Raw genomic sequence first — 21,883 nt, 5'->3', positions numbered from 1 at the left:
GATCGTTGAATCCCTCAAGTTAATTCCTACCTCAGGGCCTTTGCATTTAATGTTACTACGTTTGACTGGGATGCACCATCTCCATATCCTCCCATGGCCTACTCCTTACCATCAGCTCAAATGTCATCAAAGCCACATGCCTAACAACTCAATTTCATTTCTAATCTTCCAAGAGAAAGTTGAAGTAAAAGATAACCACCAAAACTGTGAATTCTACGAACAAATAGGAATGACATTTGGGGCAGCGTAGGAGACCTCGTTATTGTTGGGAATTCTTTGTGGTACAAAAGCCAAAACAGGCTTTAATGCTAGGAAGAAAAAGGGAAATAGACGAACAAGATACAGAATCTCAAATTGAGTGGGCTATGCTGGTATGCAACAGTCTAAGAAAAGATCCTCCACATTTTTAAAGAAGCCAGTTATCTTGAAAAATCACATATGGTAAACGAAGGAACAACAATTATCTATTCAATGTTAGGCGAACACTTCCAAACAATAATTCTAATTGTACTAAACAAGAACCCAACAACGTTGGCAAAATCCTCAAAGTAATAATTCTCTTGAATACATCAATTGGAAGCTGCTATAAAACAACCAACCACTACTATTTAGAATTCCCAGTCATGACAACCAGAAATAAAATTTTCACAGAAAATCTATCAAATTGCTACAGACTAAGAAAAACCAAATTACAAAAATATCACTATTTAAACAGCACTGTTAGACCATGATATCTGTATTTTCAATCCCCCTGTAGTCAACCTGTCTATCTGTATTATTTTATTACATTCCTTTAATGTATTTCTTCTCCCCTCACTCTTGGCAGATAACCTCACTTGCTACTTCAGAGAAAATACAAGCCCTCAGAATTGCCTCAACTACTTATGAACCTACCCAAATGTGCATTCATTCTCAAAAGTCACCCCCACCCCCACCCCTTGACAATGAGATGGAAATTACTCATCTCCTTTGCTAGCTTATTCTCTTATATCTGATCCTGAAAGGTTAGAGTTCCCCAGGACTTCTCAACTGACTCTATAATCCTCACTCTCCCTAGATCTTATCCCTCTAGTCTTTGCCTTCCCACTATAACCACCATAGTTCATCATCTACCAAATGGATTACTGCAACAGACTCCAAACTATTGTCTCATCTACTCTTGGCCCTCTCCATTTCTTTTCTACCTACTAATAGAGGGATGATTTAAAACTGGAAATCTTATCATATCCTTAAAATATCTGGATGGCTTCCCCTTGCTCTTTGAATACAGCAAATTCTTAAGAAGGTTCTCCACGCTCTACTTCTAACCCATCTAGTGAGCTTCATCTAACACCACTCTCTCTCACACTTGCCATGCTTCAAATACTCTGGCCTCCTTTCAGTTATCTGAACACACAGTTTTTTACCATCTTAGGATTTTCAAACATAATCTTCCCTCCATCTGTGACATTCTCGCCTACCACTTTCCACTCCCCCTTCCCAATAGCTAACTCATAGTTATCCAATGATCCTTCAGGGACTCTACAGAAACTACTTCTTCAGAAAAGCCTTCACTGAAGACTCAGAATAGATTAGGTCTGTCATATACACTCTTACAGCATTTAGGACAATTGTAATTAAAGAAATAATTATCCAATTAATGACTGCTCCTGAGTAGATGATAAGCACCCTAGGCAGGGAATGTGTGTAGCTTATTCACTATTCTGTCCCCAACACATAGCACAGTGTTTGGCAAATGAAGACATAATAAACATCTGTTGAATGAAGCAAAGAAATCTGAACAAATGAGAGCAAAAACTGGATTCAAATCACTTTAAATATTACTCATTATAACACATGGAAAAGGGGTGGCATTTTGTTGAAGAGCCATTTATTCATTCATTCATTTATTCAACAATAAATATGCCAACGAAACATGTGCTAGCACTATTTTAAGCATTTAGTGAACAAAACAGACAGAAATCCCTGTCACCATGGAGCTTACATCCTAGTTAGGGGGAGACAATAGTAAGAAACGTAAAATGGTAGTGGTAGGGGGACCCACTGGATAAAAGGGATTGAGAGTCAAGGGAAAAGTGGGTTGCAATTTTAAGTAAGATGCTTAAGGCAGGCCTCATTAAAAAAGTGATGTTTAAGCAAAGATTTAAAAGAAATGAGAAAGCTCATCCTGCAAATATCTAGAAAAAGTGTTCCAGGCCCACTCCACTTGGGAGAAAAAGTTCTCCCAAGGCAGAAATGTTCTTGGTGTTAAGGAACAAGGAAGCCATTGTGGCTATAGCACAGTGAGTGAACAAGAGGGTAGCTAGAGAAGAGGTCAAAGAGGTAAGCTGGGTGCATGGGGCTGGGAGAAGGCAGGCACCAGGTGATATGGAAGACCCCAGGCCAGTGCCGTCCAATAGAAGTATAAGGTAAGCCACATGTATAATTTTGAATTTTCTAATAGCCACAATAAAAAAGGTAAAAAAAAAAAAGTGAAATTAATTAATAACAAAAATTAACATATTTTATTACAGCTAATAACCTCAAATATTATCATTTCAACATGTTATCAATATAAAAAATTTATTGAGATATTTTACATTTTTTGATACTAAGTTATCAAAATCTACGTCTTTGACACATTCAATTCAGATTAGCCACATCTGAAGTGCTCAACAGTGGATAACAAAATGGACAGCACAGCTGTAGGCCATTCTTTCTAAAGACTTTGGATTTAGAAAAATGCGGAGACCGCAGAGTTGTGAGCATAGGAGTAACATGATTTAAGTTCTTAAAGGACCAATTTCACTACCTGTTGAGGGTCGATTGTAGAGAAATCCAGGTGAGGGGTGGTAGTGGCTTGAAAGGTAGTTGCAGTGGAGTAACGAAAAGAAGTAAGATTCTGGATTTATTTTGAGGGTAAAGCTAACAGGATATGCCAACTGTGAAGTGTGAGAAAAAGAGGGGTAGTTGAGGATATTCTGAGTTTTTGGCCTAGACAACTAAAATGATGGAGTTACCATGAAATGAGAAGGGGAAGGTGGCAGGCTATAATAATGAGTTCGATTTAGAAAAGTGTTAGGTGCTGACAAGATATACAAGTGGAGGGCCAGCCTGGGTGGCCTAGTTGTTAAGTTCTGCACGCTCCACTTCAGCAGCCCGGGGTTCAGTTCCCAGGTGCGGACCTACACTGCTCTGTTGGAGGTCATGTTGTGCTGGTGGCCCACATACTAAAAAATAGAGGAAGACTGGCATGCATGCTAGCTCAGGGTGAATCTTCCTCAGCAAAAAAAAGAAGATAAAGTGCAGACCTAGAAATGGTAGATGAGTTTAAGAATCTAAAATTCAGAAGAGAAGTCCAATTGTAGACATAAATTTGAGTGCCATTAAGATACAGACAATAGTCAAAGCCACAAGACTTGGATGAGTTCACCAAAGGAGTAAATTTAGATACAAAAATTTAGAATTTAGAGGATCAAGGATGGAATCCTGGCTCCTGAGACTTTCCAAGGTAAGAAACTGGAGAGAAGAAAAGGAACCAGCAAAGTAATGTGAGGAGTCACAGGTGAGATAAAAAGAAAATTAAGAGAGTGAGGTATCCTGGAAGCCAAGAGAAGAAAATGTGGCAAGGAGAGAATGATAACCTTTGGTTCTCTTTTTGGTTTCTTTGGTTTGTCTAATATAACATTATTTCTATCATACATAAAGAAAATGCCATCAATCTCTTTTCAGTAAAGATATACTTTTTGGTTTACTCACTTAGTAGTCAGCAGAGTCTGTCGTGATCTCTTGCCATCCCTATCTTTTAAGCAACAACTATCCCAAATAGAGAATGCTGATCTTGACACTGAGCTTTCCTGTGAGAAGCTCAAAGAGAAAAACTACGATGCATTTTAAAAAAAAAAGCAAAAAAACCACTGGCCTAGGAGTGAAGCTTCAGTTCTTTCTCTGCCACTTACTAGTTATATATGAACTTGGCCACATACTTAACAGGATCAGTTTCTTCCCCTGTAACATGGGGGAGATGCTGGCTGCTGCCTCCACGTAAAGATCTATCTTGATTAGGCTGCTGCCTCCACCTAAAGATCTACCTTGATTATTAATACATATCATTGTGCTTCAAAAACACAAAACAAAACAAAAATAAATAAGCTTTGTACCAAAAAAGGGCTGTCATCCTAGCCAACAAACTGGACCTTATTAACTGCTGAAAAGAGTTGCTACCAAGAAGTACTACAGAATTAGCCTCCAAATGATCAATGTTGATCCAAATTAGACAACGTTTGGAAATTTAAGAATTGGAATCGCCTACCACGATGTACTCTGAAAGCACCAACAAGCATTTTGTAAACTATTAAAGTTCACAAACGTAAGCCACTAAAATATACCACCTTTTCCATACCAGAACTTACTTCAGGTATCAAACGTCTTTCCTCTGCAGTCCACACCCCCAGTACTGGAGATAGAACGTGTCCTTGCCTCTGACCCTACGGGTGCTGGAGAGGTGTCAATGTACACTCCCTTCCCACTCCCACCTCACCCCTAGGGTGGACGCTCTAAAAGGCGTGAAACCTCTACTAAGGTCTCTTTCAAGCAGTAATGACCCTCTGGAGAACCTGGAGCCCAGAAAGAGCAGGAGGTTTTTCGAGCCCCCGTGCAGATCCATGCCTAGGACAGCCCAGCTTACACTCAGCTGCAACAAGAGACACCGCGCTACAGCTATTTTCCCCGCAAGCCCGGACACCCCCTCGCTTTACCTCTACCGAGGCATCTTACGGCCGCCGCCATGTTGACCATTCTGGATTGTGTTGACGAAATTGCTCCTACGCTTCAACTTGGAAGAAATTTTAGAAGGGTTCCTTTCCGGAATGAGCGGAGGGGGAAGGGTTTAGAAGTAGCAAAAGGAAAGGGGCGGGAACCAAAATACGCCGACTGGAGAGGGCGTACGGCGCCGGTGCCCCATGGCGGTGTTACCGTCAGTCTGCCGTGCTGCCTAGGACCCTGTGTTTCGTGGTTCCGGTACAACAGCTCTACAATCTTCAGAGAAATCTGCCCTTCCTGGAAATACGGTCGTGGTGGCGGTGCTCTGTTTTTTTTTTTTTTTTGATTCTGCAAATGCACATAGAACTCATTTTAATAGATTCTGAGAGTAACCAGGAAAGCATGAAAAACAGAAAATCCGAAGAATGTCACCAGCTTCCACCGCCGCATTTCCAGCCCTGTAGAGACTTAATTCTCCAGGCTTTCCACTGCGCCGCAAGGTGGGTGTCCCGCTCACTCACAGACTTTCCTTTTAACTCAGCACAGGAGCAGCGTGGTTTTAAGTTAATCTCCTTAATCAGCTCTACATGTTACCCCTGCTGGCAAGCTGTGCCATTAGGATCAACTGAATAATATTTGACAAATTTATATAACACTTCTAGTTTTAAAATGGCAGATCTGAGACCTACGCATAGGTTATTCTGGCTGAAAAAAAAAAGAATCAGTATCTTTTCTGTTAGGTCGCAGCTGTCTGAGCTGTTTGTGGGCAGAAACCATGTCTTATTCATTTTTGTAACCTCAGCACATACTACAATACCTGGCACATAGGAGGCACTCAGTTTGTTGAATAAATGAATAGATGCATGCATGAATTAGTGACTTAATTAGAATAGCAAGCCTGCAAAATTAACTTGCTTCCATGAAGCTGCCCATAGGAAGTTGGACTAGATCAAAGTAGGAATTTCACAAATGCTTTACTTCATATTTATGTATCGTACTCATCTACATGAAGAATAAGATTTCTAATGTATTGTCCTGTTGTGTTAAAACCTAAGCAGTTACTTCAAAGGTTCCACATTCATTTATGGCTGTTAATTCAAAACAATTCAAAGAACTTGAATCTACCACTATAACTTTCTTCCCTTTCTCCTTCCTTCTTTCCCTTTCTCCCTTCTTTTCACAAATATGTGAGTGCCTGCCGTGTGTCAAGCGGTGTGCTTGATGTGAATAAAACCAACACAGCTGTTGCACTGTGATACTTAAAAATGAATTTCATTTGAGGGTAAATGCCAGAATTGGAATAGGTTCACCAGATCCATTTCAGACAAAAACAAACACCTAGGTTAAAGGTGCTGGTCCTTAGACTCTACATCCCTCCCTTTCCACAGCTGGGGTCATTTGGCCACCAACTGTACACTTCTTTATGTCTCCTATTAGAACAACAGAATTTACACATTCGCTGTTGGGACTCAGAGTGACATGTAGTTTGCTTGTAGTAGTAGCCTTATTAAAGTAGTGTCTGTAGAGGTGCAGCTTACCTGAGTGCCCACTTTGAGCATCAGAACTTGATGGCATTAGTCAGGCTGGATCCAGAGTCCAGTTATCTGTATGTAACAATACAGAAAGAGGTATTTGGGGCCGGCCCGGTGGCGTAGCAGTTAAGTTCTCGCGCTCCACTTTGGTGGCCCTGGGTTCACAGTTCGGATCCTGGGTGCGGACCTACTCACTGCTCATCAAGCCATGCTGAGGTGGTGTCCCACATCGAAGAGCTACAACTCTATAACTATGATATACAGCTATCTACTGGGGCTTTGGGGAGAAAAAAGAAAGAGGAAGATTGGCAACAGATGTTAATGCAGGGCCAATCGTCCTCAAAAAAAAAAAAAAAAGAAAGAGGTTCTTTAGCTTGAGACTTATAAAAACTACAAAAATCCGCACTGAAATGGGAACTCCAAGCCTCTAAATATTTAATACATGATGAGGTTCTCACTAAAGAGAGGCAGCAGAGTATTTTGGTGAAGCAGCGGTGCTTTGGAGCCAAGCTTCCTGGGTTTGAATCCCAGTATCATTGTTAACTACCTGTGTGACCCGGGGGCAGGTTACTATACTTCTCTAGGCCTCAGTTTCCCCATCTGTGAAAAGGGGCTAATAATGAGATAATTTACTGAGGTACTTACTACAGTACCTGGCACAGAATAAACACTCATTAAATGTTCAATGTCATCATTAGTGTGGAACCAGTGAGAGCTCTTAACCAGAGAGGCAACACGAATAAGCTGTTCTAGTACCCCTTCTTCCAGTATCTGCTTATTTCTTAATATGATACTTGCTGTTCTCGTCCCTATGTGTGCTAGGACGTTGCTTTCTTTATATCAGAACTTTTATTAGTATTTGCAGAAAGTCTTTAGGCTGTGTTTATGCACTTTCTCAAAGTTCACTTTATTTATTTTATTTTTTCCCCCCAAAGCCCCAGTGGATAGTTGTATGTCGTAGCTGCACATCCTTCTAGTTGCTGTATGCGGGACTCGGCCTCAGGATGAACGGAGAAGTGGTGCCTCGATGCGCACCCGGGATCCGAACCCGGGCCACCAGCATCGCAGCGCGCACACTTAACCACCAAGCCACGGGGCCGGCCCTCAAAGTTCACTTTAAATTCAACTTTCCTGGGCCGGCCCCGTGGCTTAGCGGTTAAGTGCGCGTGCTCCGCTACTGGCGGCCCGGGTTCAGATCCCAGGCGCGCACCGACTCACGGCTTCTCCGGCCATGCTGAGGCCGTGTCCCACATACAGCAACTAGAAGGATGTGCAGCTATGACATACAACTATCTACCGGGGGTTTGGGGGGGAATATAAATAAATAAATAAAATCTTTAAAAATAATTAAATAAATTCAACTTTCCCCAGTTGATTTCTAGGAAGGTTTATACTCTCCAGGAGTCTTGGCAACATGCCAGCTGCCTGTCTGCTTGGCTAATTTCCCTGAGAAAAGCTTTTAAATGTTTGTTTAGCCCTGTAGTTCTCTTGATCTGTGTTCTCTGCCTTCCTCAACCATCTTCCAGTTGAGCTAGAAACTCCTTTGCAAGAAGAGTCACTTCGCATTTGGGGTTCAAGTGGAAAATGGATTCTCTTATTGAACAAAAATAAGGAACTGCATGACATTTTCTATTTCAGTAGTGTGCATCAGAATCACCCAGAGGCTTGTTAAAACTCAGCTCTCTGGGCTCCACCCCCCAGAGTTTCTGATCCAATAGGCCTGGGGCAGGCCCGTGAGTTTGCATTTATAATAGGCTCTCAGGTGATGCTGATGTGCTTCGTCCAGAGACCACCCTTTAAAAACCACTCCCTATGTAGTACCGTGAAATATTTGCATCCATAACTACCATTAACTTGGGGAGGAGATGTCTTATTTAACGAGTTTATGCTCAATATAATATAGGCAATAAAAGTATGAATTTCCCCATGTGTTATGTCTCTAGGACCAGAATTGACCCACTCTTATCTTTTCCTCTAAACAGAAACTGCTATTCCACATCCGGATTTTAGCTCCAAAACTGTCCAGCTGTCAGGTGGGACGATTTCCTAGCTGGATTTTAGGTATTACCAACTCCTGATTCCCTTCCCTCCTTGTGCTTACTTCAAACTGATTATTTTTTCATAAAGAAATGACTATCTATAATAATGATTTCTCAGTCATAAGGTTGAAAGTTTAGTGAGGAATTGGAACTCATTTTGTCTTGCCCTCCCATATATGGGAGCTTCTCTGTCCAAAAACCCCTAGGAGACTATCTTAATTCCAGATTGAGTTAGGAGATTTAGAACTGTCCAGTGAATGCGGTAAATGTTTAACTGGCTCACCAGTACAAAAGAAACGGATTTGTAGCGTTCACCCATCTCCATGGTGTAAATATTCTCACAACAGCTGATTTTAAGCTACCAAACGTTACATCAACCAACTTACAAAATTTCTAACAACTTAGCAACTGGTTCTAGTATGGCTACAGCACACTACTGGAAGTTTCCTAATAAAAGCCTTTGGTAACTTTTAGAAGGCCTAAACCAAACCAATTCATCCTAGAGCCACACTTCTCAAACTTGAATGTGAATACAGATTACCTGGGAATCTTATGAAAAATGTAGATTCTACTTTAGTAGGCCTGGGCTGGAGCCTGAGATTCTGATTTCTAACAGGCTCCTAAGTGATGTTGATGATGGTGCTGGTCCATGGACCACACTTTGAGTAGCAGGGTCCTAGAACACATCCTAGAGCAAAATTCACATTTCTGTCATTAGTCCCAAACCAGAACCTTTTGAATAGGCTCTCTCTTCCTAATACAGAGAATAAACTTAAGTGGATCCCAAAATTTCTGGGTTTAAGCTCCGTGACCTTCATCTTTCAGTGGAGATACTACAAACATCAGTAACTTCCTGCCCCACTCACATCTGCTTCTGGTGGAAACTTCCCCCTCCCATATAAGTAAAATTCCCCAGCCCCAGCTATTTGGGTCAGTGGAAGCCATCTGACTCAAGAAAGGTCCATCCAGACTGTAGCCAGTGATCTGGCTTGAAAAGAAAAGCTAGGCCAGTGGTTCCTCTCATGAGGCTAGGCTTGGGAAAACAAAAGACTGAAATATTTAGGTGGGAGAACTCAAGCTGTAAGGTCGTGAAGTAGACTCAAGGCTGGCAAAGCCTCGAAAGGCAAGCTAAAATTATTAGCAAACAGAAATGATGCATGAGTAGTTACATGAAGCTAGTCAGTTTCAAGAATAGAATGGAGCAAGGATACCGAGAAAAGCAGAGATATCATGAAAAAGAGATCAACTGGCCCCTGAGAGGAAGATAGCAAATGCTGCCTCAGTTCCTGTTAGTTTCCGTGAAGTCTGCTGTATCACTGTCCCTCTCCCTGAGTTCTTGGGAGATGCCTATCTACCATATATATCCCTGCAATAACCCCTGTTTTCTTGAGCTAGCACCAGTGAATTTCTATATCTTTTAAACAAACAAACAAATATCTAATTAAGACCATGGGTCTCTAGTTATTCTAGTCGTAATGCATGAACTGGCCAGCTCTCTTCCTGAATTAGTAGCAAAGCCTTAATCATGGAATCTCAGAGTTTGAGAGGCTTTTGAAGGTCTTCTAGCTACCTGATGTATAAACCCTCTCTATAATTCTCGCTTAAATTTCTGGTGACAAAGTCTTGAATATTCTATAAGGTAGTTCATTGCATTTTTGGACAACTCTAATTGTTAGTTATTCCCTATATTAAAGTTGAAATCACCTTCCCTGTAACTTAGACCTAATTAAATCCTTTGGGCCAATTCCATTTCCACATGGCAAACTTCCTGGTCCTGCCAACAGCTATCATGCCTCTTAAGTCTTCTCCTCACTTGGCTGAGTGTGTCCATGTCCTTCCCCACCCTCAGTTCCTTCCTTCCGTGGCGTGGTGATGGGAGCCTCTCATCTTCTAGGAGCCTTACCAAGGATATGCTCTAGATTGCCTGTCTCTCTTAGAATGTGATCCCAAAACTGAACAAAACACTCTAGAGGAGAAAAGAATAGTTAATTTTTCCTGGAAAAATTAATGCAACCAAAAATTGCAGCAACTTCTTTGGCAGTTTTTTTTGTGTGTGTGTGTGCAGAAGATCAGCCCTGAGCTAACATCTGCCAATCCTCCTCTTTTTTTGCTGAGGAAGCCTGGCCCTGAGCTAACATGTGTGCCAATCTTCCTCCACTTTATGTGGGAGGCCGCCACAGCATGGCCTGACAAGGGGCGTGTAGGTGCGCGCCCAGGATCCGAACCCAGGCTCCGAACCCAGGCTGCCAGCAGCAGAGCACGTGCACTTAACCGCTACTCCACAGGGCCGGCCCCTCTTTGGCAGTTCTAATGGCTTCACTTAGTACTTTGTGATTCCCTTGCTTTTCCTCAATGCTTCTTTCTTTTTGACAAAAAGTATACCACAAGTATCCTGGATTTTGAACTAAACTGAAAGGTAAAGTTCTTCTTGATGAACTTCTTGCTTTAAGATTTCTGTATTCTAGAATAACTCTGTCCAATACAAATATAATGCGAGTGACAGATGTACTTTTAAGTTTTCTAGCAGCTGCATTAAAACAGTAAAAAGAAACAAGTAAAATTAATTTTAATTAACTCAATGTATCCATAATATTATCAGTTCAACATGTAATATAAAAAATTATTGAGATAATTTACATTACACATCACAATTAGGACTCACTGCATTTTGAATGCTCAATAGCCACATGTGGCTACCCTATTGGACAGCACAATTTTAGATTAATAGTAATAGCTAATGCTTATTGAATACTTACTGTGTGTCAGGCACTTTTCTAAGGGGTTTACATGTTTTAACTGTTTAAATCTTCACAACGATCCTGTAAGATAGGCACTATAATTATTCTCGTTTTACAGGTGAAGGACCAGAGGCACTGAGAAGTTAAGTAACTTGCCCAATTAAAACATAGTTGAGGGGCCTGCCCGGTAGCACAGGCGGTTTAGTGCGCGTGCTCCGCTGCGGCAGCCTGGGGGTCGCCGGTTCGGATCCCAGGCGCGCACTGACGCACCACTTGTCAGGTCATGCTGTGGCCATGTCCCATATAAAGTGGAGGAAGATGGGCATAGATGTTAGCCCAGAGCCAATCTTCCTCAGCAAAAAGAGGAGGGTTGGCAGATGTTAGCTCAGGGCCGATCTTCCTCACACACACACAAAAAAAACATAGTTGAGTTGGGATTTTAATGCAGGATGCCTGGCTCCAGAAACTTATGTTCTTAACCACTGTTATACCTGTATCGTACAGCTATTTCATGCTGGACACTGTGCTAAGCACTGTACATATAGTATCTTGCTTAATTCCCATTTTATAGATGAAGAAACTGAAGATCCAAAAAGTTAGTAACTTGCCCAAGGCCATGCAACTAATGTTAGAACCTAACATCACAGCCAGTGCATCTGACCCCTACACCCCCCCTCCTGCTTCACTGCCACCCTGAAACTCTGGTGTTCATACGTACATACACCCATGACTCAGTATTTTTGATGCTGATGTTTTAAATTAGAAAATGGCCAGATAATATCAGAGTGTGTGGGAGAAAGTAAATAACATGTAAGCACATATACATTATTTTTTGGTCTTCAAAGGCAAGCATGTAAATTACAAGCACCAACAAAACACTTATTAGAGTTAATTTTTTATCTCTAATGCATGCAGAAGTAAAACTTGTTTGAAATATTTATCTAAAATATGGAGATGCATTTTTAAAAAGTTGTCTAGATCTGAGAAAATTAACAATACCAACAAAGCACTTCTCAGGAAGATGTTTTATTTTTGTAGAAGAGGGCGCACAACTCATAAGAGGATACTGTAAGTAATTGAAATTGAAAGGTTGTGACTGTCTTCCTCCCTTTTGTACTGTGTGGATGTGACTGTCTTCCTCCCTTTTGTACTGTGTGGCTTTGTGTTTTGTAGACTTAGAAGAGAACTTGACATTTTGTTGGACTTCTTTTAGGTCCTGTCTTTCTTTTAGATTAGGTCAAACTGAGGCTAAGTTCCTCACCAAGCTCCAGCCTTGGGGTGAGTAAGTTCTTTCTCTATCTCTGGATGTCTCCTTTTTACTGCTTCAGGAAATGAGCCCAAGATTTTCAGGGAATCTTGGAAATTATTTCTTAGTCATTTTTATCTGAAAAATATTGAGTCCAAATACTCCAATATTCATCCACGTGTAGTAGCATCTCATCTTTGTCTAAATGATTTTATTCCATTAAACAATTTTTTATCGTTGCTACTGGGTTAGCATTTTTCTTCTTCCCAAAGTTATCAAGTAGTAGAGGTAGAATAGTGGTAGTGTTGGAGGGAATGGGGGGAGAGATGGAGAGAAAAGAGACTCAGGGTGGAGGGGCCTTTGATAATCAAGAAGCCAAACGTTCAGGTCAGGCTTTCCTGGCATAGCCAACTCCAGCTAAGTTATGTCCCCACTCAGTGCCTCAGTTTTTCCATCTGAAAATAGGGATGGCAACATTTTTGTGGCACATGATTCTCCATTACACTTCCTCAGATTCAGTGACATCTTGTTAATTTATGATAAACAACTATGGATAATTGTTAAGGGTTAATTTTTAATGGATAAATAAAAGATGCTTTCCTCTGGGAGAGATGACAGAGCTCTAACCCAAGAAAAAAAAAGTCAAAGTCATACGCAGGAGCCCAAGGATAGAGAGTAACTAGCATCCTGAGCCATCAGGAAAAATAGATTGTATTTAGAAAAATTAATAGATTTCTCCAAAGGTCAATGGAAAATAATAATGGCTGGGCATAGAAATAAGGATAGAAAAGTTAGTAACTAAAATTTCCTTTCAACTGTAATAATCTAGGTTCTAAAATATGTAGTGGTAATTGCTTATCTTTCCTTAGTTTGTACCACCATAAATAGTATTGTTAAAAATGATTAAAGAAGACAGTTTAGGTGATACAAACAAAAATTTTATTTGCCACTTCATGAAGCAAACAGTCTCCTTTGGAGAACTGCAAAATGGGGCAGAAGCCAGGAAGCTTTTATAGGATAAAGAATAAAGAACAAGGAAGGGAAAAATAGAAAATATCTGATTGGCTGGGCCACATCACCCCTTGTTTGGGGTGAGAAGGCCCAGAGTTGGCTTAGCGTTTGGGGGTTGGCTGACTGAATATATTGCCTTTCTGGTCAGTTTCTGATCAAGTGGAGCATTTACAAGGACAGGAAAGTTAAATCTAAGTTTTGGTGTGCTGACCTGGCACCCCGGGCAGGAGCTGCTCCATCTTGGGCCTAGAAATTTGTTTTGACAGTATAAAACATGTAATTCTTCAAGAAAACACCAGAATGCATTGCTCTCCTTACCCCTGTCTAGAAGGAGGGCTATAGAAGTTTAGGGAGAGTAAGACGCCCTAGTTCTCAAGGCTCCGCTATGGGAAGAGGCCTGACTCCTTCCATGGTTGACAGTGAGGGTTGTGATGTTTGCAGTGTTGCCACAGCTTACCATTTATACAGCTCACAGAACGGATTCAGGAAGTAGCAGCTGTGTAACAGGAGGGCTCCATTAAACCCGAGCTGAGTTCACCCTTAGATTCAGATACATGGTGGACGTAAAGAGGACCTGCAGGGTGTCTTTGCATGGCTCTGAGGAGAGGTTCATCCTAAGGAAGGTGAGAGCGTTTGAAGGGCACAGGACCAGAGTGACAGAGAAGGCAATTCTGAGAGTGTTCCTCAGGGTTCTGCTTCCACCAGTGCCTTCCAAGGATGAGTGTTAGAACCTGGGGAGGGAGGCAAAAGAAAAATATTTAGAAGAGTCATTTTACTGAAACCTCTGAGGGACCTGTGAGCACAGGACTTCTTGTTTATGGGAACCAGGTAACAAAGAGGACATGAGAGAAGTTCTCAAACGCAGCGTGCTGCAGCCTTGTGACACACTTGGGACAGTGATGGTGTCAATGGCTTTGGCATCTTTCTTACAGGCAGAATGTAACCAAAAGCAGCAGAAGAGGAAAAAAGGGCCTGATGCCATGCAGTAGCAAATGTGTTTGGAGCAGTCAACGAGACACTCTCTTAGTAGAACCTTTACATCCATCCAGAGAACCAGGGCAGTTTAGGGTGATGTGTAGAGCCAGTAATTATAAAGGGAAAGAAATACTGAGACTCTGGTTCATCCTGGTCTGGAAAACACCAGCTGCATGCAGAGAGCCATCTGAGAGTAAGACAAGCAAGTATGATTATGGTTTTTACAATAATGTTGCCTGATTATGAAGTTTGTTAGCTCTTATTTAATGTTTAATTTCTTTTGGCCAAGATCGGCAGATTTTTTTTTCCTTGCACCTTTTTATAAAATATCTAATTCCAGATTACGAATTAAAATATGACATACTATACCCTGTATCTTAACTTACTATTAGTTGAATTAATATGAAATCCTTGTCTAATTTGCTAAATCTTATCAAGTTACCTCTGACTATTTACCGTATTCCTTATTCCATGAGAATTATGTATGTTTCATAGGTACAAGAAGGCATTATCACAATTCATTGCAGAATCTGAATAAATTATATTCACTGGCTAACCCTCGTTTGTTGTTTATGTTACCTCTTTCAAATAATTGAGTAGATTAGAAGGAAACTATTTTTACAAAACTGTCTGGCCTCATCAGACAGTTGCCGTAATCCACCTGCTACAGAAGTGCTTCATTATCTTTAGTCATTTTTTCCCAGCAGATTTTTTTTCCGTGCTATAATCTGGTAAATTACTTGTAATTTCTTATTTTAAAAGAATACTGTACTGGTTATACTTCATTTTCCCCCGACCATGTCCATTCTGCACCCTTGTCCACCTTGCTTTGTGTACCCTTGGAGACTGACCCTTTTGAACTGAACCACTGGGGCTCCCTTCCCCTCTGGCTTCTCACTGGGTTTGGTGGTGGGAAGGGCCAGCAAGAGATAGAGTGCAGGAAGAAAGAGGCCAGGGTGTCACCCTGCTCCCTCCTGTCTGGCTGTGGTCCTGAGGTGGCTGCATTCCTCCATGGCCCCTGCTTCTTCCAGGTAGCCCTTCTTCCGTAGCTCCGGCTCTCACCCAGTTCTCATAACACTACGTGTCCCCTTACTCCTTCAGACCTAGATGCGGTGGTAGCTGCCAGCCTTGCTAGTCCGTATTTATATCAACATCCTTTGTTGGTGCCCTTAACCCTGCTCACACCTCTGTAAATAGTCCCCCTTGTTAAACCCTCTTCAGTTAAACTCTGAATTTACCATTTATTTCCTGCCAAGCCTTTGACTAATACAAACACCTAGTCAATATATTGCTAGATCAGACTTTAACTGAAGGGATGGGATAAACAAAGAGAATTATATATGTTATTGAAAAAATTTTAACACTATGCTAATAATAACAATTTCCGTAGTAGAAAAGGAAACAAAGGCAAGACGTCAAACCATTCACAGCAGGTCCTCTTATGGCTGACTTTAGTTCTTAACTCTGTCCTGAGGTCTGTGTCTTACTGTACGATCACCACCTTCATTGTACTTCCACTGTGCAATGCTACACATTCATCTTTGCTGAAAGCCCTTCCATAGGTAAAAGGGATGGCCTTACTCCATGATTTACAATCCTTCTAACAATACACGTCCAATATTTGGAGTCGTTTAGTCAAGAATAAGAGATTCCAACAGGACAGTTCTTTATGTCCATTAGTACTCTCCGAGGACTGTAGAACAGTCCCCAAGGACATATGCACTACAGTCCGATCTTCTTTAACTTTTCTCTCAAGTGTGAGTTGCAAAAATGCCTCTTTATTCTTTCAATTATCTAGCAGATAATTATTAGATCATACATACACACACAGATGTATGCATGCACACACTCAAACACAGACACACATCTCCTAAGGAGAAATATGAATTCTCAGAGACAGTATGCTTTAATACAGTATTGCTCACAAATATTTTTTTAATTGAATTGACAACTAATTAAGCTAAAAATCTGGCTTTCTATCTTCTTTTGAAAATAATCAGCGGACCAAGCCATACTGGGCCCATATTTCTACATGGCCTTGACCCATTGGAGCTGCATAGACATTGCCCTTTTTAGATAGGGCATCAACTCTTCTACACCACAATCATCATCACTGTATCACCTTTCTAGGCATTTCACTCATTCACAGTGTCTGCCAAGACCCAGCAGATGCTTGAGTTTGCAACCTCTACTCCCACTCCTCTTCAAATTATGTCCTCTGGAGTCTGTCAGAGTGAGAAATAGGCCTAGTGCTGAAAAATAAACCTCTTAATGGTTGTTTCATTAGGAAAAACACCAGGCCAAAGCTTTGAAACTACCACTTGTAAGGGTCTGACTAAAATCTTAGATAAGGTCCATGTGCCTTTCATATTTTAAGCAATTTATTAAGGGTCTTTCCATCTCAACCTTGTATGTTTAATAATTATTTATACAATTTGCTACTTTTTGTAAGTGGGTGGATGTTTTGCATCCTGATTGTCTATTTGTATTTTTATTTTATATACTTTTGAACACATTAGAAACTCTTAGTCAAACTGGTTTAGGTAGACTAGCTTTCGGTAACTTTATCTCAGCTCAATTATGCTTTTTAAATGAATGAATTATTGAAAATTTTTTGTTTGAATTCTGTAGTGTGTTTTGTCCAGTTTGAATTAGTTTTATATGCTGCAGAATGTAGTATAGTGCTAGCTGAGACTTTTTTTTATCCTCAGTCCAGAATTCTTATTTGAAGCCCATCTACTACCATTCCAACCGATTTTTTAAACTTGACCTCCTGCATTACATATGAAAATAAATGGAACACTTTATTTAATTAATTTATTAATTAATTTGCTGAGGAAGATTCACCCTGAGCTAACATCCGCTGCCAGTCTGCCTCTATTTTGTATGTGAGCTGCCACCACAGCATGGCCACTAACAGACAAGTGGCATAGGTCTGTGCCCAGGAACAGAACCCGGGCAGCCAAAGTGGAGCACACCGAAGTTAACCACTAGGCCATGGGGCTGGCCCTACTTAATTTATTAAAGTGTTATTATACTGAGGTCATAATGCACTAAATGGAATCTTCATTGCTGAGAGAAACTTTATACTGATTTTGAAAGTGCTAAAACTTTTTATACTGGTTTGTGTATTGGAGCATCTCAGTGCCAATTTAAAATTTGCCACAGTCTAGTCACTGTTGGCTTAAAAATAGTGATAAGGGAAGATGGTCCAGTGGCATAGTGGTTAAGTTTGCGTGCTCAGCTTCAGCAGCCCAGGGTTCACAGGTTCGGATCCTAGGCACGAACCTATGCACTGCTTATCAAGCTTGTGGCAGGCGTCCCACATATAAAGTAGAGGAAGATGGGCATGGATGTTAGCCCAGGGCCAATATTCCTCAGCAAGAAGAGGAGGATTGGCAACGGATATTAGCTCAGGGCTAATCTTCCTCACACACAAAAAAAAAGAAACATGATTTTGTTGCATTTGTAGTACACACTCTATTAACCAACTTTAATGTAATCAATTAATCAAATTAACTGAACCTTTCCAGTGTTTTGGTAAAAATATTGACTGATTCCGACAGTACCTTGCAAACTTGGCTAGTAATCCCCACCAATTCTTCCACTAGTAGAGTTTTATACTCAAGAGTTTATTTTCCCAAATCTGTTTATATTTGTTGATGAACTATGTGTACAAGAAAGAAAAAAGTGTTTTTTTTTTAATACGAAAATTAATCTAAGAGCTTTGGAAAGACTTGATAAAGGCAAGCTGTTAGAAACCATTGTTGCCAAATTTGGGGTAACAAGGCAACTGTAAAAATATAGAAAAAAGAATAAAAATTTAGATAGCTTTATTTATTTATTTATTTATTTATTTATTTATTTATTTATTTATTTATTTATTTATTTTTGTGAGGAAGATCAGCCCTGAGCTAACATCCATGCTAATCCTCCTCTTTTTGCTGAGGAAGACCGGCTCTGAGCTAACATCTATTGCCAATCCTCCTCCTTTTTTTCCTCCAAAGGCACAGTAGATAGTTGTATGTCATAGTTGCACATCCTTCTAGTTGCTGTACGTGGTACGCAGCCGCAGCATGGCGGGAGAAGCGGTGTGTCCGTGCGCGCCCAGGATCCGAAACCCGGGCCGCCAGTAGTGGAGTGTGCTCACTTAACCACTAAGCCACAGGGCTGGCCCAAGAATAAAAATTTAAAAGGATTCTTCCTTCAGAGTGCTTCACACATGCTTGTTCCACTTTAATGCGAATCCCTATATCACCCTTACTCTGTGCCGGACAAATGTTCCAAGTGATTAACATATATTAACTCATTTTATTCTTTTATGATATAGGTACTATTATTACTCTCATTTTACAGATGAGAAAATTAAAGCTCAGAGAGGTTAAGATACTCTAAATAATTACATGGTGGAGCCCAGTTTTAAAGCTAAGAAGTCTCAGTTGTAGCTGAAAACACTGCATAATCATGGGCAATGCATTATGTGTGTGTTTTATTAAAAAAAAAAAAAGACAATTCAGAACAACAATCAGCAGATCCATATTCAAAGAAGATTTTAGCAAATCAATGAGTTTTATAGATTTTAAGTGAAAAAAATGTTTTAAGTATGAGGTTATTATTTTATATGATTAACTAACCAACCACTAATTCCAATCGAGTTAGAAAAGAAGTTTTCTGGGCCGGCCTGTTGGCTTAGTGGTTAGGTATGCGTGCTCCGCTGCTGGCGGCCTGGGTTCGGATCCCGGGTACGTACCCACACACTGCTTCTCTGGCCATGCTGAGTCCGCGTCCCACACACAGCAACTAGAAGGATGTGCAGCTATAACATACAACTATCTACTGGGGCTTTGGGGAAAAAAAATAAATAAATAAATAAAATTAAAAAAAAAAGAAAAGTTTTCTTCCGTCAAAAGAAGTAAAACATTGAATCACACTATAAAGAGATTGTGTTTTCTCATAAGAGAAAGGATAGAATTTGACATTAAAAACAACGGAATAGGGGCCAGCCCCGTGGCTTGTCCATTAAGTGTGCACACTCCGCTACTGGCGGCCTGGGTTTGGATCCTGGCTGCGCAGCAAGGCACCGCTTGTCTGGCCGTGCTGAGGCTGCGTCCCACATACAGTAACTAGAAGGATGTGCAACTATGACATACAACTATCTACTGGGGGTTTGGGGAGAAAAAGGGAAAAAAGGAGGAGGATTGGCAATGGATGTTAGCTCGGGGCATGTCTTCCTCAGCAAAAAGAGGAGGATTGGCATGGATGTTAGCTCAGGGCTGATCTTCCTCACAAAAAAAATAAAAATAAATAAAAAATAAATAAAAACAACAGAATAGTGCTCACTTTGGCAGCACATATACAATAATTGGAATAATACAGAGAAGATCAGCATGGCCCCTGTGAAAGGATGACATGCAAATTTGTGAAGTGTTCCATATTTTTCGGAAGTTGAAATATAATGATGTACACCTGAAATTAATATAATGTCCTCAATAAAAATAAATAGATAGATAAAAATTTAAAAGTAAATAAATGCAAATTTAAAAATGAGCAGGAAAAAAAACCCCGGAATAGTCTTTTAAGCAAATGGTGCTGGGAAAATTGAACATCTATATGCAGAAAAAATGAATCGCGACACATACCTTACACGACGCAAATTACCTCAAAATGGATCATAGACCTAAATGTACAACACAAAACTATAAGACTTCTAGAAGAAAACATAGGAGAAAATCTAGGTGACCTTAGGTTTGGCCATGAGATGTTAGATATAACACCAAAGGCACAATCTATGAAAGAAAAAAATTGATAAATTGGACTTTATTAAAATTAAAAAGTTTTATTCTGTGAAAGACATGTTAACAGAATGAGAAGACAAGCGACACACTGAGAGAAAATATTTGCAAGCCACATATTTGATAAAAGATGTATCCAAAATATGTATAGAACTCAACTATTGTTAATAATGCTAAAATGAAGATTTTTGTCCATAAATTTTGGTTAAGTTTTTGACCATTAAAAAAATAAGATGGGGGCCAGCCCCGTGGCCTAGTGGTCAAGTTCGGCATGCTCCACTTCAGGGGCCCGGGTCCAGTTCCTGGGCACAGACTTACACCGCTTGTGGCAGTGACTCACATACAAAGTAGAGGAAGATTGACACGGATGTTAGCTCAGGGCAGATCTTCCTCAAGCAAAAAGAGGAAGATTGGCAACAGATGTTAGCTCAGGGTGAATCTTCCTCAGCAAAAACAAAAATAATAATAATAAGCTGGTGTTCTAGAAGGACAATTACTAGGTCAGAGAACATGAACTATTTGTAGCATGCATCGTAACTTTTAAAAAGTGATAATATTTTATTTTTTGTGATAAAATTATTCTATTAAATCCAAATGAGACAGAGGGAATCAAGTAAGAACAAGGAACATTGAAAAAGGAATGAAGAAACATAAACAGATAGATGAATAAAGGCAGAAATAGGATTTGAAAACTAAAGAAATAATAATAACTAATCCTTAGATAATGCTTACTACATGCCTGGCACTATTCTAGGCACTCCATACACATAAACTCATTTTATTCTATGACAACTCTATGAGGTGAGTACTATTATATTATGCCCATTTTATAGATAAGGAGATTGAGGCATAGAGTCATTTTTAAAAAACTTGCCCAAAATCGTACAGCTAGCAAGTAAAGAGGTGGCGTTTGAACACAAGGTTTGGCTCCAGTCTATACTCTCAACTATTGTACTACACTTTCATGGAAATCAACAAGCATTTCTCAAATGTCTGCTATACACAAGGCATTGTATAAGACAGAAAAAGAAAAAAAAGAGTTCTTCTCACAAGAAATTCATGTTAGGAGAGAAACCTGCAGCTAACTCACCTTGGGAACAAATAAGAGACAACGACATTGCCCAGGTGGGGGAAATCTCAGATTTTCAAATGAGTAGAGATTTCATTAGTGGCTTGAAGAATGTGTAGCTATGGAAACTGGTAAGGATGTAAAAAACACTCAAAGGAGGCTGAATCTTAGGTGAATTGATCATTAACAAGCCTGATCATTGGGCCCGGCCTGGTGGTGTAGCGGTTAAGTTTGCACGCTCTGCTTCAGAGGCCCGGGGTTCGCAGGTTCGGATCCTGAGTGTGGACAGCCGTGCTGCTTGTCAAGCCGAGCTGTGGCGGTGTCTCATATAAAGTAGAAGAGGATGGGCATGGATGTTAGCCCAAGGCCAGTCTTCCTCAGCAAAAAGAGGAGGATTGGCAACACACGTTAGCCCAGGGCTAATCTTCCTCACACACAAAAATAACTCTGATCATTAGGTAAATAAGCTTTGGGAAAATTGACTTCAGATTAATTTATTTTAATTAAGTGATTTTAGCTGACTGTTTTTGTTTGTTTAGAAGGATTGATTTTATATAACAGCTTTATTGAGCACCTACTATGAAAACCAGTGAGAGTCTGAAGATAGTGAGATGGCTATTAGTTGATTTCTGCCCTTGGGGCTGTGGGTGAGAATCACCAGAAAAGGGCCTGTTAAAACCCACAGTAGACATTACTCCCAGATTTCTAATTCACTAGGTCTAGGGTGTGACCAGAGAATTT

The 21,883-nt window shown here is 40.3% G+C and overlaps 1 protein-coding gene, 1 long non-coding RNA gene and 1 other non-coding gene across 4 annotated transcripts in view; 2 read left to right on the top strand and 1 right to left on the bottom strand.

The window, feature by feature from the left end:
- MRPL1 (mitochondrial ribosomal protein L1) overlaps positions 1 to 4,872 on the bottom strand; it is a 78,143-nt gene extending 73,271 nt beyond the window's left edge. Inside the window, exon 1 of the mRNA XM_004430866.3 lies at positions 4,737 to 4,872. Coding sequence (XP_004430923.2) covers positions 4,737 to 4,776 — 40 coding nt within the window. The 5' untranslated portion in view covers positions 4,777 to 4,872. The remainder of the gene's footprint in view (positions 1 to 4,736) is intronic.
- Positions 4,873 to 4,957: 85 nt separating this feature from the next.
- The window catches only part of LOC147916485 (uncharacterized), a 28,586-nt gene continuing 11,660 nt past the window's right edge, over positions 4,958 to 21,883 (top strand). The window contains exons 1-2 of one of the 2 annotated variants that reach the window (XR_015552938.1): positions 4,958 to 5,240; positions 8,255 to 8,333. This is a non-coding gene — a long non-coding RNA (uncharacterized LOC147916485). The remainder of the gene's footprint in view (positions 5,241 to 8,254; positions 8,334 to 21,883) is intronic. The other variant, XR_015552939.1, reaches the window with a different exon arrangement.
- Positions 19,614 to 19,720, top strand: LOC147916486 (U6 spliceosomal RNA). Its single transcript, XR_015553061.1, has one exon. It is a non-coding gene; the product is annotated as a U6 spliceosomal RNA (small nuclear RNA).

The sequence above is a fragment of the Ceratotherium simum genome, chromosome 8 (genome assembly GCF_057802395.1).
Source record: "Ceratotherium simum simum isolate JZ-2026a chromosome 8, ASM5780239v1, whole genome shotgun sequence".
Taxonomy (NCBI): Eukaryota; Metazoa; Chordata; class Mammalia; order Perissodactyla; family Rhinocerotidae; genus Ceratotherium; species Ceratotherium simum.
This window is presented reverse-complemented; position numbering and strand designations above follow the sequence as displayed.